Source organism: Pezoporus flaviventris, unplaced genomic scaffold (genome assembly GCF_033815535.1).
Source record: "Pezoporus flaviventris isolate CSIRO_AGI_PZ_B2104156 unplaced genomic scaffold, CSIRO_AGI_Pfla_v1 ptg000040l, whole genome shotgun sequence".
Taxonomy (NCBI): domain Eukaryota; kingdom Metazoa; phylum Chordata; class Aves; order Psittaciformes; family Psittacidae; genus Pezoporus; species Pezoporus flaviventris.
Window position 1 is genome coordinate 7,491,545 of NW_026892588.1, and position 18,094 is coordinate 7,509,638.

General features: G+C 36.6%; 1 protein-coding gene across 7 annotated transcripts in view; it reads right to left on the reverse strand.

Annotated features, from left to right (window-relative positions):
• The window catches only part of NTNG1 (netrin G1), a 170,147-nt gene that overhangs the window by 24,906 nt on the left and 127,147 nt on the right, over positions 1 to 18,094 (reverse strand). Inside the window, exons 6-9 of one of the 7 annotated variants that reach the window (XM_061465183.1) lie at positions 16,556 to 16,621; positions 14,629 to 14,688; positions 8,756 to 8,923; positions 3,105 to 3,242 (exon numbers count right to left, since the gene is read on the reverse strand). The exons of 1 other annotated variant lie outside the window; for it this stretch is intronic. In XM_061465183.1, coding sequence (XP_061321167.1) covers positions 3,105 to 3,242; positions 8,756 to 8,923; positions 14,629 to 14,688; positions 16,556 to 16,621 — 432 coding nt within the window. The remainder of the gene's footprint in view (positions 1 to 3,104; positions 3,243 to 8,755; positions 8,924 to 14,628; positions 14,689 to 16,555; positions 16,622 to 18,094) is intronic. 5 more of the 7 variants (XM_061465177.1, XM_061465180.1, XM_061465178.1 and 2 more) reach the window with 5 other exon arrangements.

Sequence of the window (18,094 nt, forward strand, 5' to 3'; positions counted from 1 at the left end):
GAAGTCTAAAATTGCATCTGACCTCTATATGCACAGAGATGCCAAATGATGAGTGCTCTGCCTAGATCCTTGGAGGTTTTAGATGAATCAGTACCTAAATGAATACTTCTGAGGATAATAGCTTTTGTGTCTTTTGCCCATGTGTGGTACAAGGTAGATTCTGAACAGTAATTTATCAAATGGTAGATTGTGAGTCTTAGAAAACACAATGAGGTTTGAACATTGGTTTTTCCCAAAGACGACTGGTCATGTACAAAACTAAGTCAATCCCTGTACTAATAAACTTGTACAACTGATTAAACTACCTATGGTACAGGTTTATTTGTAGGTCAAGCTTCTGGTTGCCCTAGGTCAACGATTTTTAGCAACAAACAACCATAAGACTAGATTTTCTTAATAATGCCAGCTGTCTATGCATAACAAAAGGTAAAGAAACATATTGGTCTGTTGAGTCTGTGTGTGCATCCATCTTTGCATGTATACATTTCTGTACAGCACAAGCTCAGCAAAACAGATCAAACCCACATGCTACATGTCCAGACAAATAATCTTTTTGAGCTTTGTTAAAGCAGCAGAATGAGTTCTCATTTTAATTCTATATTGGGGGTTGCTTGCTTGCCCAGTCATTTGTTTAGATTTCAATGGGAAAATAACAAACAAAGCTAAAATGCCACACTACAAAATTAAATGAATTGGAATTCTGTTCTTCCATGAAAAGACTTGAAATGAGATTTAAATCAGTGCGTGCTTGGTAAAACATAGCAATTTGATATCTGTTCCATAAAACTGACAACTGCATCTAGTTGTTTTTCTTCTCAATTTGATCAGATAATTTGATCATAAAATCCTGGAGTAAATTGGGTGGGAAGGGACCTTAGAGATCACTCAGCTCCAACCCCTCCTGCCAAGGGCAGGGACACCTTCCATTAGACCAGATTGTTCAAAGCCCTGTTCAACCTGGCCTTGAACACTTCCAGGGATTGGGCAATCACAGCTTCTCTGGGCAACCTGTGCCAGTGCCTCACCACCCTCATAGTGAAACTTGGAGAGTATCAAACAGTTACACAGTCAGACTAAGATTTGTTCAGCAAATTACAACAGTGAAGGAAACTTAGTTTTGTCAGCAAATATAAAGGCACTAGCTTGCATTTCCAGAAACTATCTAAAGCTTTTAAAAATAGGCTGATTCAGCTAAAATCGGCCTAATTATATGTTTGGCTCAAAAAAAAACCTCATTAAAAGAACACTATTTGGGTTATAATGTCCAAACCTGAAAAGATAGCAAATACTGCAATTAATAAGTAATTGGACTGACAAGCTAGTATATAGATTATTATATTAATTACATGACTGTAAAATTTGTTCCACAGACCTCCAGGCCTGTTCAATATCTCAGCTACTTAATATCTATTTTAGACCCACTGTGTGGATGTGGTGTTTACTGTACTTGATTCAAACTCCACTTCAGAGAATCACTTTGATTTCCTTTTCTGTTTTTGTTTTCTTGTGGTTCCTTTCACTACAACCAGTATCTCAGCGCCCCACAAATTCTAATGCTTATTTTGCCGGCACCCAGGGTAAGGTTACAGTGGTGGTGACAACCTCCTTCTGCCTAAGGGCTGGAATGCAAAGGGAGATCTTATGATTTCTGAGTGCCTTGTTTTTGAGATATCGATGATCTGATTTTTTGAAATATTAACAATTTGAAACACTACTTTGCTTACTTTCTGCTGCAACTGTAAGTACTCAATAATCTTGTGACTCAAAACTCAAGTGTAGTCATCCAGAAAATGAGAATACAGTTAGCAACCACATGTGAAAAGTATAGTTTAAATAACCTGCTAAATATAAACAGGAGCTTTCTGGCAGAAGCTGAGGAAGTCCAATTTTCTCGGGTAACGTTTAACTGCATTGCTTATGCAAACTTCCTTTCTCTTCATACACTATTTTAATGCTAATTGGGTAATTATCACAATCTTTCCTGAAATTCTTTATTGCTTTTCTTTCCATATACATTTGCGGAATTATCACAAACCTTGATTTTCTACTTCAGAGGTATCATCCCTTCAACAGTCAGCAGTAACGTCTAACTTTATTCTTTGTTTTAACATTTATGATATAAGGTTCATGTTTTTTTAGAGTATTTAGAGCATTTGTGTGGCTATATGGACAATTCTAAAAGATCTGTCTAATCAGTGTTAGCAATTACATTCTGTCTTGTGTTTCTCAGTCTTAAAAATCAAAAGCAAGCTCTTGTAGAACTCTGTCGTTAATGTGCGTGTGAGAATGTAGAGAGGCAAGGAGAAAAGGTGGAAGAAAAACATGAGAGGAGTCTCCAGAGTTTCTGGAAGTAGTTGATCAAAACACTTATGAAGAATAAATCTTAAGAAGTTACTACAAAAGAAATTTGCAATAAAAGAGTAATCCTGTATATACCAATGTGGTACTTCTACTCACTTGTTCACAAGACCTGTTAACCAGAAGAGAAAGCTAAATATGCAGCTAAGCATTGAAACAACATCTGCTGTAGTAATATTTACACAAAATTTCAACTCCTGTTTTTAAGGACTTTAAGTATACCTCCATTTTTTATTTATTTTTTTTCTTTAGCTTTTTTCTCATTTTCACTAATTAGAACAGGTAATGAGCCAGTGTTTCGCAATTTTATTGTCCATGGACAGAGTTTTAAGCTTTGAAAGCATGGTTAAATTACTCAAGAAGTTGAAGTTTACTACAGAAAAAGTGAACATGCAGAGAAATCACCTTTTGTCTTTTAGTAGGAATTTTAAATTTGGAGTTAATATACTGATGCTTTAGTACACAAAACTTATTTCACAGGTGGGAAAACATGCATATTTATATATTTCAGTGACAGCTTCTCCAGGAGTTAGCAAGAGAGAGGACACTGAAGGCATAATGAAATAAATGGACGGCACAGCCAATGTCTTCATCTGGGAGTCTCTGAAAAGGTTCAGACACTATGGCATTCTTACAGCTCGTAGAATGTTTTGCTCATTTTCTGCTCTTAAGTAGCTGCACGTGATAACATACAGACACAGAGGCAGCAAAGCTGCAGAAGAGGGGCGACTCTCAGAGTTACTTACGTTGACAGCCCAAGCTGTGCCAGATATATCCCGGCAGACATTTATCACATTTAGGCCCTGATGTTCCCTCCTTACACTCACAAAATCCTCTGTCATTACAGCGATCATGGACTGAACCAAAAGGGTTACAATAACAGTCTGCAGAAACAAGACAACACATACACACTGGATTCAGGTCTACATACGGTGATAATTCATTCAATACCAATTAAGGGTGCATTTCCAGTGCTAAAGGTAAAGGAAGACTGTCTATTAAGGATATCTGAAGTAGTGAATATAACTACTATAAGCCCATTTATTTGTTTGCGTATGTCATTTCAGGAAGAGACCTTTTATGATGTAAAAAGTAAACAGAAGAGATATAAAAGCAGAAGATACCATGGACTTTGAGGAGAAGTGATTGTAGCAGATTCTCTTTTGGTAAGATATTTTCAACAATTTAATGAAGATTAGAATAGCTTTGCATAGTATGGATATATCAATGTGCCATCAGGGTGAAATGTTTCGCATTATTAAAATAGGCTTATCTGTATTATTCAATATTTTCAGAAGTGCTGAATGTCTTTACAGGGGTATATAAATGCACTTTACGAATTTCCAAGATAGTCTTCCTTTATAGTTTTGAGCAGCATAATTTGTGTGGATATTTGCCATTAAATTGATGAGATTGCATTTATCAGTGACATTAATAAACCTTTTCCTTATTCCACAATGAAAACCTTGAGGTGAGCACCAATGTAATGCAAAACTTATCAGAACTAGCTTAACACTGCCGTTTTAATTTCTCTCACGTCCCAGTGGGCAGATGGAAAATGCGATGAGACTCATTGTCTGCTGTATATTTTCTACGTGTGTTCAACTAATTAAAGAATGACTAGGGTAACCCACTTCCTCCCACAACACTTACTGTGTTGTTCATTCACAGTCCTTTTCTTTAATGTGATTACAATATCCCTGTTCAGCTTTTGGCTAGCTGAACAAAGACAAAAGACTGTAGCAGGCAGAGCTCATTTTTGACACTCCTGTTTTTCAGTTTATTTTTATATATATATGTGTGTATATATATATGTATTCTAATGAAGGGTTATATCTTATTTGTATGTAGACCCATGTAGACCCAGAGTAACTCCACTGTCAACTGAGACCACAGACACTTTTTGGCAGCATCTGATCTCTGCTGCTAGTGAAGGCAAAAGATACACAAATCGATTCCTGAATCTGGGCGACCTGCTGGGAGTCTGGCTTTGTATGTCTCTGAATCAGTGCTACTTTGATGACTGCCTTTGGCAGTTGTGCCCCAGCATGAGGTTAAACCTGAGCAGTATTGTAAATAACAAAATGGAGTTTAATTGGGAAGTAAAAAATGTATTTATATAAAAAAAAGTCCAATGGAAAAACTGCAACAGGAAAAAATTACCAGGAATACATTTGTCATCTGTTGTCTCAGTGTTTATTAATTATAAATTACAGATGGCACTTTGAACATTTGGTATGCTGAAGAATAGTTACCTTTGGCAAACAGAGTTCCACAATAGTAATATAGTCAATTAGCTAGCACCATTCATTAATGAAGTTGGAAACTGACACGCCAAAAATACTGTGCAAGACTGAGCAGAAATATTGGACATTGAGTGCCATTTGAAAAGCTGGCATTTCTGATGTTAATCAGATGTATGAAGCGTTTATGTAAACAGGCATAGAACTGAGATACATATTGAATGCAGGAAGTAAAATTTGCTTCAAAAATGTTTATAGAAAATCTTGAAAGACAAAAAGTTTGGAATTATATTATAAAGAGGGCCCGGTTCTTGTAAACTAAAAATAGCTTGGTTAGACATAATGGAGTTACAGTGATTTAAAAAAGTGTGAAACAAATGTATGGCCTATGATCTGAATATTACAGGTACATAACGGTATATTTTCCAGAGAACAAGAACCTGATCCTGAATCAGTGAAAGCTTTCCTACTGAACTCAATCACATAAATACATAAAGAGTACCAGGCCCACATTGTGCTGTTTAAGGGAAAGTAGACAGTGGAAACAAAACTTTAAGCTAGGACTTTTATAAAAGTAGTAGATCAAATCAGAACACTAAACAGACCCAGTAACCTTTAGCAACTGAATCTATTCTCCACCTTGCACAGTACACAATTGATACCACAGATATATAAACTACAGAGGTCCACTGAAGATCCAAGCTCATTGTCAAACACAATATTATGGGCTGTGGAACACTTCCTAAGACCTGCCAATTACTTAAGATTAAAAAGCTCAAAAGCCAAAATTCCAATGTGCCACAGGAAAGCAGTATCTTCAACGCCCTTACAACAAAAGGGCATTTAGTAGCATTAAATTAACATTCCCAGATCATCCTGATAAGCACACCATACACCAGGTTCCAGGGTGGGGGAAAAAAACCTGAACTGGGAAGGAATTTTCTTCCTAACCTCCATCTGGTGATTGACTGTTTGAAATATGGGAAGATGACAGTAGTAGTCATCTGTTCGCTGAGATTCACAATATTAATGTGATGTTGCCAACAAAACACAATGAAAATAAGTGAAAAAGCAGGTTGGGAAAATGGGCTGAAGCTTGCATGCGTGCTCCTTATCAGTCTGGGTTGACAGTGGTTACAAGACAACCCTCAGCATTCACTTAACTATATATCCTTGGGATATATAGTTTAGGGTTTCTAAAGGTCTCATAGGTGTTAATTGAAGCTTAAGCCTAAATGACTGTAAGGCTGGCTTTCATGTAGGTGTGATGATAATTACCATTTCAGTGTTTATGTTGTAGGGTAAAGGAAATATTTTATTACTCTGGGTCTACTTGGTGGTTTCCATGCTATCCATGCTTGCTAGCGTGAGTATTCACTGTAATGAGGGTTATTAGAGGACTTTATCAAGACCTTGTAAAAATAAAAAAGCTTGAGTTATTAGATTCTTTTTCACTATAAGCATGTCAAGCGAATGATTTTTAGAAACTGGAGTTGCCCGTAAGAGGTAATTTTGCAATTAACTGGCAAATCCACAAATTTTTGGTATTTCATTTTATGAAATACAATTTATTTTGCTTCTAAAGAAATTAAGGGCATAATGAAATTAGATTTAAACCCACTGTATAATGTGTTGCATTTGGTTCACTGGTAAAAACCTTCCCAGGATTTATATTTTTTGTAATTTGTCAGTTAGCATCATCTATGATTCACAGATTTGTTAGCCATATACTTACCATATATATTTATGAAAATTATGTAAGTAGTTTTGATAAATCAGAGCCAAAGCACTGTTAGTTGCCATTAAATTAGCTTATTCAAACATTTTTCACTTTTCTACATACATTGCTGAAGAGGAAAGAATTAGCCTGGAAAAAATGACTTTTGTATGGGAATAAGACTTGCATATGTCACTGGAAATCTGCTTATTTAAAATATTCATGCCAACATTTCAGTCATACTTAAACCCCAAAATGCTGCTTTTAAACTCAGAGAAAAGAGAAATGAGCATTTCCAATAGAGCAAGACTCTTTGTGCTTGACCTAGAAGGATGGTGAATCCATCAACTCTCTCAGAGGTGAAAATAGTCTACATTTTGCCTGATTAAATCCTAGGAGCCCCAGTTCAGGAAAGCACTTTAAGCAAACCCTCAGTTTTCTGAAAAGTGCTTAGTTATCTGCTTCAATTCACTGACTTTAAGCTAGTAGTAGTATAAAAGTCTCCTTGAGGTGGCAAATCAGCTAGGATACTATATTTTGTATGCAGTATGATCACCATGATCCTGAAAACTGTCTTAATCCAACCAGAATATTATTTATTTAAAACGAATTACCTAATATGTAACAAACCAGGGTTTGATAATATAGTTATCCCACATAGTATAGTTCTTGTGGGAGCCCAAGAAAATTCTGCTTGCATTAAGGTAGGAAAGTCAGCAAATACATTATGTTAGGTTTTTTTTTTTTTTTTTTTAATAAAAAAAGACTCCTGTTAATGAAATGTTTTTTCATTTTATTTCTCCAGAGGCTGGGCAATTTTGAGGTACACGGTTGTTTTACTAAGACATTCTGAATATATCACCTCAAAATTAAAGTGTACTTATTTTTGATTTTTGGATTATTGACTTCCTTGCCTTACGTAGCTACAGCTACTGTCTTAACATTTCAGTGTACATGGGAAAACAACTTACTGAATGAGCTGATGAAAGTTCCCAAATAGAGTAATTTAGTGTCATATTCATTAGGCCTGTTTAGGTAACTAAAATTATGCAGCCCTGATGACAATACCAGTGATGTCCTTCATCTACAGCCAACAAATATGAGGGACAGCAGATTTTTTCCAAGAAAATTTGATTGGGTTAATCTCCTCAGCACAGTCATACAAAATCATGACTTGCCTGCTAAAGTTCTTATTAACTCAGACTAATTAATGTCAAAGGAGATAATGCATTTTCTGAATGTGCTGCCAAGCAAAGTTAAAAGAAGGACACATAAAATGCAGTGTGTGGATAGATCTGTGGGTTTATCACAAAATAAAATGTAAATCTATCAAGCTGCAGACTGAAACAAATAATAGCAACCTATATAGTTTCTGGCTTGAATCTCAGCAATGGATTATAAACAATATTGAAATATAATTTATTCACCCATAGTCTATTTTGGCATGAAAACATCTTATAAATACTCTTTGGTTTTGCTTCCTGGAAATGGAAAGAAAAAGAAATTCACAATGAAAATCCAGAACAGATTCTACTGATTCTTATGTCTCTAAGAGACATTACCTCTGTTATTAGAGCAGTGTCTTTTGTGCTGCCTGTTAACTACTGCTCGTTGTGTGAGGCTTCCTTTATTGACTATTTTCAGACCTCACCTAGTGTCCTAATTTTTACTGTCTGTGGTGACATGAGAACAATGCATATTCTTCTACTATGATAAGGATCTTTTTCTAATATTCTTTTTTTGCTGCATTTTGACATTTTCTTTAATTCTGCATTTTGGGTGTTTATAACAGATGTTAGGTCTAAAGCACTGTTTTCACCTAGGAATCCCTTTTCTAAACTGACATCATGTCAAACTGCTTTGGCTAATTCTGCTCCTAACCACATGGACATAATTTCAGTTTCTTCTGTAAGGAAAGGGGAGGTAACACTGCATTTACAGGCCTGTGCCTGGGAGCAGAACTAGCTGCAACCTGTTTTTATGAAGTGAATGAAAGGGATTCATATGCACAGCTTCCCATGTGCTGTTGCTGCAGCTGGCAACTTTTTTAGGTCTCCAAGCAAGTAATCAAGAGTCTGCACTAATTATTCCAAAAATTAAACTGGGAACAGGTATTTTTGACTCAACCCTTCAGTTTTCACATGTGCAACTCCAGCAAGGTTCCCTTCTGCTGAAGGACAGCAGAGTTTCTTGGGGTCTTCTGGGTAAAGTCTTCCCAGGACCTTTAGTCAGAGGGCTCACTGTTGTATACAGATTCATAATACCTCCTTGAGGCACTAAAGAAGCAACAGAAATGACGTGAAAAGTCTACACAGATGTTCTTATCCATTGAAAAAGCTCATTCTGGCTCAACTGGCAAGTAAGCAGCAGCGATCCCTAGCAGTTGCCAGTAGTTGAAAATGCACAGAAGAAAAGCCGCAATCATCCCGGGACTGACCTATGCACACATTTTCATCGTCCAGCTCTGCAGAAGCATTTCTGAAGTAGCCCAGCCTGCATAACTCACAGTGCTGACCTCTAGTGTTGTGCTTACAGCTCACGCAAATGACCGTATTGAGCAGCTCGATGTAACTGCACCGGTTGGAGTGCCCGAAGCATTCACAGTCTTTCAAGGAAGAACAGAAATGTATACAAAATGTATACAGCAGCAGAGTAATAGCACATTACATGCTTAGTAAAAATGAATCATGAATAGAAGTATGAATGAATGCACATACATGTTAATCAATGTAACATGGACAACAGCAGATGTGTATCTGCAATGGAAGCGAAGTTGGTTTCAGGCAGGTTAGCGTGAACCAGCAACCATGGCATGACATCGAAGGTTGGCTGTTGTTGGCAGACCTGATGGAACTGAAGCATTTGCAGTTGTAAACCTTTCAGGGGTACTGAAGTCTCAGTTCCCACTGACAGAAATGCATGTCTTTTTGGACATTTGAGATGAGTATAAATCAAGACCTGGGAAAAAACTTCCTTGTATTAAAAATATCAAATACAGTGGACAAACCTGTCAAACTTCATCATGCTTAAATCCACAAATGTAAGTAAAATGAAAGTTTTGTTCTGACATGAATGGCGATTATTAGAAAATACTACTGAATTCGGGATACTGTAACTGGTAGGCACTTTGGGAACCTAACTGTTTCAAGACCAAACAAATCTCTAGTTTGACAATTTTGCCAGCACTTGCTAAAACAATTATCAGAGAAGAAAGTTAAGGAAGAGAGGTGTTACTTAAGAGCTGCTTCTGCTGTGCTTCTGAGGTAAGTATTAACCCATTTTTTATATTCTGAGATGAAAAAGAGTTGGGCCAGAAAAGATCTCAAAAATTCTGAAATGTGTACTGAATAGAAAGCGTGCTTACTTCAGCCATATGAAATGCAGTTGGCATAACAGCTGCTTTTTAAAAATCCCTTCATTAAACATAGAATGCTGGTGCCTTTTAATCTTTATTCACAAGCAGTGATTGGTTTTATGCAGAAAGAAGGAGAAATTAGAAATGTATCAATAACATTACAAAAGGCACAGCTATGCTTTGTGTAGAAAGCCTGTCTAAATCTGATCACTCAACTCAGATTACAAGACCAGAATGAATGCAGGAAAGGCTATTAGGATGATCAGAGAAGTAGAGAGCCTATTTAAAACGTGAACGCTATGATAATTTGGCTTATTTAGTCTAGGAAGCTGAAGACAGGGGCTATCACTGGGCTATAAATACATCAAGGAGATAGCCTTCTGCCATTCTAAGTGAATATCTGTGGTAATGGACAACACTGGCACAAGAACAAATGGGTGTTAACTGCCCATTGAGAAATTTCAACTGGAAATTAGGAGATGGTATCTAGCCATTACTGAGATTCTTGAACACTCTTCCAATTTGCAGCAAAAAACCTGATGCTTTAGAGATGTAGTTTATTAACAGATGAAAGAGATTATGATATGTTTCCTTCAGTAACTTCATACTAGATGCAATGACTTAGAATGGCTTCAAGGTCTTGAAGTTAACTCTAGCCTGTAATTAGATAAAGCTGTAGCAGAGGGTGTAAAATGTTTCCATATATGAAAGGGGCCAAGTCTCCTCTGCTGCCTTTCGTATGGTATGCTGCTGATCATGTTGGGGTACCTGGTGAGCTCAATGATTGTGACATAGGCCATCAGAGCAAATATTTGTGCTTGGCTGTATTTTTATGATGCAGTAACAATACTGGTACATGTTTATGAGTATGTTATGCACACTTAATACATATGTATTTCCTTGGCCATTGTCTGACATAGCGTACTGTAAATAGATTGCGACTTTTCCTATACGGTGCAACACTTAGCACAACACAGGTTTCAATCTTGAGAGCTGTCTTTCTGCTACCAGAAAACATTAATTCAATTTACATTTAGTTAACATATATACATTCTTGTTCTTTTCAATGTTATACTGCTACACCAATGTTTTGTAGTTCATGCTAACCTGATCATTTTGATGCCTATAAGCTGCTGGAGCACAATAAAAACATTTGATGTATTGGTCTCAGTATGTTACCACTTGACATAATTGAGTGGGGAGGAAAAAAGTGTTAATGTTTTGTTGTCTTTTGCAGCTGGTCAGTGTGATTCAGTATCTCAGCCAGCAGCTGAGTGGGTGGCTTTCTCCCCTAGTATATCCATCTTGCTTGAGTAAGAACTGCCTGTGTGGGTCAGAGGCAACAGATCTAAAAGTGGAAACTAGCACTGGCAAGCAGGAGTCAACAGGGAAAATTGTTGCAAGTTTTTATGTGTTTCATTTTTAAAATAAGAAGGACTGGTTAGTGACAAGCAATCTGATCCTTCTGAATCTCAAATTCAGAAGCAGGGTTCTCTTAGTATCTATATCTGACAAAGGACCTGTCTTCTGCAACCATTAGACATTTTTATGTTTCAAAAATATGTAGACTATAAAGAAGGGCTACTAAATCAGACTATGCTACATCACCTTTTGTGTTTAAGTAGCAGAAAGAAATTGAGACTATTCTCTGAACGAATGACTGTGCTATTTCCACTCTGAAAGTGCAATATGACCTTTAATAATATTACTACTACACATAATTAGCCATTACAAAAGGACAAGAAACAAAGCTGCACATTAAGTAATTCACTCTCTAATAAGCCTTGCTCCCAGCCATGATTTATGAAAAGCTCAACATGAACCAGCAATGTGTGCTTGCAGCCCAGAAAGGCAACCGCATGCTGGGCTGCATTAAAAGAAGTGTGGCCAGCAAGTTGAAGGAGGTGATTCTCCCCCTCCACTCTTGTGAGACCCCACCTTAAGTGCTGCATCCAGCTCTGGGGGCCCCAATATAAGAAGGATGTGGACCTGCTCGAGTGAGTTCAGAGGAGGCCATGAGGATGATCAGAGGGCTGGAGCACCTCTCCTATGAAGACAAGCTGAGAGAATTGGGGTTGTTCAGTCTGGAGAAGAGAAGATTTGGGTGATTCCTTATAACAGTCTTCCAATACCTAAAGGCATCTATAACATATCTGGAGAGGAACTTTTTACAAGGGCATGTGGAGATAGAACAGGGGAGAATGGCCTTAAACTGAAAGAGGGGAGATTTAGATTAGGTATTAGAAACAAATTCTTTACAATGAGGGTGGTGAGGCACTGGAACAGGTTGCCCAGAGAAGCTATGGCTACCCCATCCCTGGCAGTGTTCGAGGCCAGGGGTTTTCGGCAACCTGGTCTAGCGGGAGGCGCCCCTGCCTGTGGAAGGGGGTTGGAACTAAACGAGCTTTAAGGTCCCTTCCAATCCAAACCATTCTATGATTCTATGATTTGGGATGAAGAAACTTCTAATAATTTTGAAGGACTTAGTTTGATGTACACACATGCCCATAAACATATGCAGAACTACTACCCAAGTTCAGACATGGCTTATCAATATTAAAGGTAAACCCTACAACCAATTCTTATACTTGGTTGCATTCCTATGGGTACTGCTGTTTTTTAACAACTATACTGTGTGAAAGAAAGCCTTTGTCTCAGTTAACTTATACTAAGATATAGGAAATCCCTAGGAATCTTGATCACCACACTAGCACATGGTGTAGAAAAAACCCAGTTAACTCAAAACCAGCTGAACATCTGTTCAAAGATTATCAATGGTGCAAAAGAAAAAAAAAGACACAGCAAGTAAAGATTAAATAATTTTTTTTTTTATAATTTTAACCTTCTCCCCACCAGTATCCCCATTTTGCAAGTGCAATGGTATGAACTTATTTTGCTTACTGCTATTGGCCTAATCAGTGAATCTTTTTCACATCCCTCTGTGTTTATATAAAAAATTAGGTAAAGGGTACTCATATGAATGGAATTATTTTCTCCACTGGTTACATGAGGTGCTGCTTTACACCAGTCAATGTACATACATGAGTCAAATCTACATAGCATGTAGAATTGCTTTCAGCATTGTGCCAGCTGGGAAGCTAACAGCTATCAATGCTGTATGGCCCTTCTATCTTATCATGTGGTTCACCTTAACCAGCACACCAAGACCACAAAGTAGCCTGTTAATTAGAATTGTTAGACGCATATCTTAAGGCCTCTGGCTATCAGCCCAATCACTTTCATGTACCGCAAACTCATCCAATCACTGAGAGAGATGGGGCAAAATATCAAAATCAGGCTGCAAACGGTTTATTAACAATAAAATGACAAGAGCTTACGGTGCTAAAAAATGATACTTTCAGTTTTGAGTACCACATGTCAGAAGAGACACAGATAAACTGGAAACAGTTGAAAGCTGAATTACAATAAGGAGTAAGTGGTTTGTAAAAAAAAAAAAACAAACCCCCCAAAAACCCGAAGAGAAGAGTTAAAGACAGCTAGACAGTTTTAATGTGAAGGAAAAAGGGAGAAGAGATAGCCACATTAGATTTGATAATTGTTTTTGGATGATTCAGGAATGGCCTAATCCCTTGCCAACTCACAGAAGAATTATCTGTATCAGCATTTAAAGACCAGATCCAACACAATGATTCTATTGCAACCATCTTGATCCTGTTGTAGAAAGCATGATAAAATTACCCATTGAAGGAAGCTCATAAAGAGGTGCATCATTTAATTGTTTTGTTCTATAAATTGAATACTTTTTTCCCCATTACAATGCCATGCATTTACATCTTTGAGATGATGTACTATTGTGCTGTGGGATCAAGGTTCAGCTGAAGCCTCAGCTGCGACCAATAAAACATGAAACGTCATCACACGAAACAATGGCAAACACACACGGAAAGGAAGCATAATTAAACTAAGACAGCTAATGCATGAGATAGCTACGAGTATCATTTTCTAATTAAAAGCACGGAGAGTATTTCAAGAAAAGTGCATTCAGAAATAATCAAAATATTTTTTCTTTTTGACTTTCCAGTAACTCTGTGCTCCTCCTTTATACAGTAACAAAAAACAACAAAGGAGATTTCATTGTAACCTTAAGGTTCATAAGAAACAGTATGGCTCATTATCATGGTCACGTTAAATGGGTCAAACTAAATTCAAACACTTGTTAATACCCCTATTGCTTGTTAATATCTATTTCATGAATAATGAGATATTCACAATAGCTACAGAAAGACAAAACTTCTTCATACATACTCTTGACAGAAAAATTGATGAAGAAAAACAATGAGAAGATCTCAGGATTCAGAATGTGAATGACAGATATGCAAATGAAACAGGTTGCCTGTAAGTCAGACAGAATATTAGTGTCCTTCATTATGCCCACATAATTCCATTATTTTGATAAAGCACTGAAACATCATATCCAAATGTAATGCCTACACTCTGAATTTGTGCACTGTTACAGTAAAATGAAGATGTAAGGCACACTTACAATGCATTAAAAGACATATCTATGAATTACACTCCATGGCGTTTACAGATACTTCTTGAGGATACGGACAATTGACATTTAATGTTTTGTTTACCCTCAACTAATCTGCTTATGTATCCTCTTTTACAATTTATGTATATCACTAAAGAAAACAGGAGTCTAGCGAACATTTGCTTTATAGGTGATGATCTGAATGGTCATATTCATACATTTAATTTCTTTAAAAACAAATGCCATGTCACTTCATATGCCAGCAGTGACTGTCTAAGCAGCACATTTATTTTCTTTGTATGGCTTATGTTTATGCAACTTAATGCTTCTGTTGTTGTCAATGAAGATGTCTCACCAGTAAGCTGATGGGTACACTTCACAGTATTCCAGATTCATACAGCGCAATGTTTTCACAACATAGAGCACTATGGAATCACTGTATGAATCCAAGAATTCCTACCTCTCTTGTGGTTTGCAACTTGAACAGAAGAAACAGTTGACATAGCTAATTTGGGAGCAACTGGATAGGTAATAAAATGAACAGTAAATTAGAAAAGGTATCATGTAGGAACAAATCTAAATATTAAAATAAACTTACTTTTAAACTAACTTAACAATGGTTATTGTTTTGTAAGGAAAGGGTGAAAGTTAGGGAAAATTAGTTATGTACTATCAACTCCAATCATTTCACCTGTAATACCCAAGGTAAAGAAAGGAAATGTAATTCACTCCTACACACTTTGGCAGCTTTGTGTTTGAGTTTATTTGCTGATTTCTCCCAGTCCATGGCCAATGAGTATATGATAATCAGAGTGGTTGCCAAAGGGTTTTATTAAAGTCATATGTATATTCATTCTGGCCTAATAGCATCAACAAGGAAAACACAATAAAATATTATTAGGTATAGGCAGATTTCTGTAATTATTCTCTTCATACACTATCCTTGACTGAAGGATTTATTCTACAATAAACATTAAACACTAACAATACGCTGCAAACACAAAAGCTTCTAAGTTTGTGTTTTGTGCTCACTAACAAAACATCAAAACTAAGTTTATTAAAACCTCTTATTTTCACAGAAGAAGCACTAAGCAATTTTGTTCTGTTCAAGACATATTTTGCAACAGTGTTAAGTCTTAGATCAGAAGAACAATAATTAAGCTGTGAAATCCTTTAGATATGCTAAATATAATTTCTTTGGGCATATTTTGATTTAAAATTTCTGTGGATAATGTAGGCTAATCTTCATAGAGAACAGAGGAGCAGAGATCAATCTGTTTTTTTGTTTGTTTGTTTGTTTAAGGACCACGTGTAAAAGCTTGGAAAACATAACATGGTCTAAATGAAGTTATTGGAATGCTAAGTATCATCAGGGTTATTTAATTCAAAATATATGTGAATAAAGCAAACTAAAATACTTCGCTAATACTTATAGAAAGCACAGATCAATTAGTATTTTCTATTTTGCTGGGCACATAAACTCCCACATATAACATGGTAGATTTTAAATACATGTGCATATGTTTTGATTTGGCCATTGTGAACAATGGATTTAACTACAGCCCTTCCAATACAATTCTCCAACAGATTCCCAATGCATCTTGTCCAGTCTAGTAGCTATTTTCTAGATCACCTTTTCATTAATTTTATTCTTTATCTGTATGTGTTATAGTATAGAAAGGACCCCCCTTGAACAGTCAAAGCAAGCCATAGGCCAGATTTCTGAAGGGATTATTTTGGGCCTATGGGCAGTAAATGAGAACATTATTTTTTATAATGAACAATCATTTTGAAATGTGAAGTATAGCTGAATGCAACTTCAAATAACAAAGACTTACTTTGATTAATCACCATAAAAAGTTGTTCTATCTCATTCAGTGCTAATCATCATGCCATAGTCTGAATGATTTTTTTGTGTGGCACTCCTTGTAGAGAACTGAGTCTATCCTGCAGAGAACTTGCTTGTATTGTGGATGGCACATAAGCTGAGAATGCTCCTCAGTTCACTTGGGAATAGAAGACATTAAAACTGGGTTTGATGAAGACAATGACAATCTTTCTCATGCAAAAATCTCAAAACTTACTCAAAATATAGATTGTGCTGTCTGAACAAGTCTAACATTATCTAGGGCTTTCTGTATGTCAGTTTCTGGAATCTGTGTGTCTGCTTTCCCAGACTTTGGCAGTAATGTGCATAATCTGAGTGCTGAAAGACTCGTTTTTCAGGTGAGGTTTGGTTTATGTTTTTTTTTCTCACAGGATAGCATTACTTAGCAATAGAAGAAAAATGAGTTGGATTATCATTGTTACTACTTTTGCCAACGTGTGGGACTCCTTGAAAGCAATTTCAGTAATCTTAGACCACTCGGAATTTTACAGCTTCCTACCTTGGTTTGGTTTAGAAACCTCAAGGGAAGAAATATTCGGCCATATCCTATCAAACTTGGGAGGATCTGCATGCATCAGGAAAAATCAGGTTTTGTTATTTACATCTGTGATATTGTTCTAAACAGGCAAGCACATGGACAAAGACATAGATTACAAACATCCATTACTGGACTAGTCTAGGTTGCACTTGAACAGTACATGACTCCACAGTGAACGAGAAAACAAGCAATTGATGATTCCCAAAACACCAAATGTACATAAAATACTTTGCATAACAATTTATTCCCTGTGGTAAAAAATACATTTTTTTTCATGATAAGAAGATATCCTAGACCAATATATATGGTTCTAACACTAGGAACAAAACAAGAATATATTCTGTTAAATCTGCTCTACAGAGATAAAATGACAGTATCAGACAAATATGGATTTCTTACCAAAGAGACATATCTTACCGTAACATCCTGTCTTAGTACTCTTTTGAGTGAATTATATTTCTGTTATCAGAGGAATATATTTACCAGTAGAGTGGGCTTTTTCTTTTGCTCTCATGCTTTCTTGTGTTGCATCTATTAACTGTCACCTCTGCTAACATTTTACAGCTTGATTTTGTAAGAACATGAAATGTCTACATTTCTTAAAAGCCCAACATAATGTTACTTTTATCTCTCAGAGAAGGAATTAGCTGTGACTTTTTACAGCTTCATCTCCTTTGGTCAATGTTTTTTGGGGCTGGGGTAGTGGGGAGTGATAGTCCTTAGCAGAATGCTGCTGGGTGTTGGAGCTGAGAGTAAATTAAGGGTACGTGGGCTGTGGGGGAAGGAAAGAAAACTTTCCTCTGAGCCCAGATCTGGGAAATGGTATTTATATTCTCTGTATTTCTCTGTCATAATCTTTTTTCTGTTTCCATCTGCCTAGCTTTGAACATCAGATTTCGACCACATGTTCTGTGAGTACTGCAGTGTTTGGGTTCTTTCTGAGCTGAAAAGAATTTCTCTAATGGTCATATCAGCATACATAGTGGTGATATTAGTGGGGAGAGAGCTATTTCTTCATGTCTACCTACAAGGAATTCAGCTGACTATTGAGTAGATTACATTTGTCACAACTTGGTCAGCATCAAGGGTCTTTCTGAAGAAGGTGTGTTTCACTGTTAAGTCCATCTTAGTGGAAGGCCTGCAGGGAAGTGATGACAAAAAGATTGGGACTTTAAAAATTTGATGTGGAAGGAGGACATCCCATAATATCTTCTGACCCATTTGTCAAGGGTGAAGAGAAACTGTTCGGGTTGGACTGTCTGTTCCAGAAGTTTTTCCACATAGAGAACAATTCAAGGAAACAGTCATGACCTGCACTGTGTCATTTAGTGTTAGATAGCCTTCTGCAATTGAATCTGCAAAGCTGTGATATAATTGCATCATATTCTTGATTTTTTTTTGCTTTTTTCTTATCAATCAAGAAAATGGAAGAGCTGAGTCAATCTGGCAGATTCTCCAACAGCCTATGTATTGATTAAAAATAATACGCCTCTACTGGTC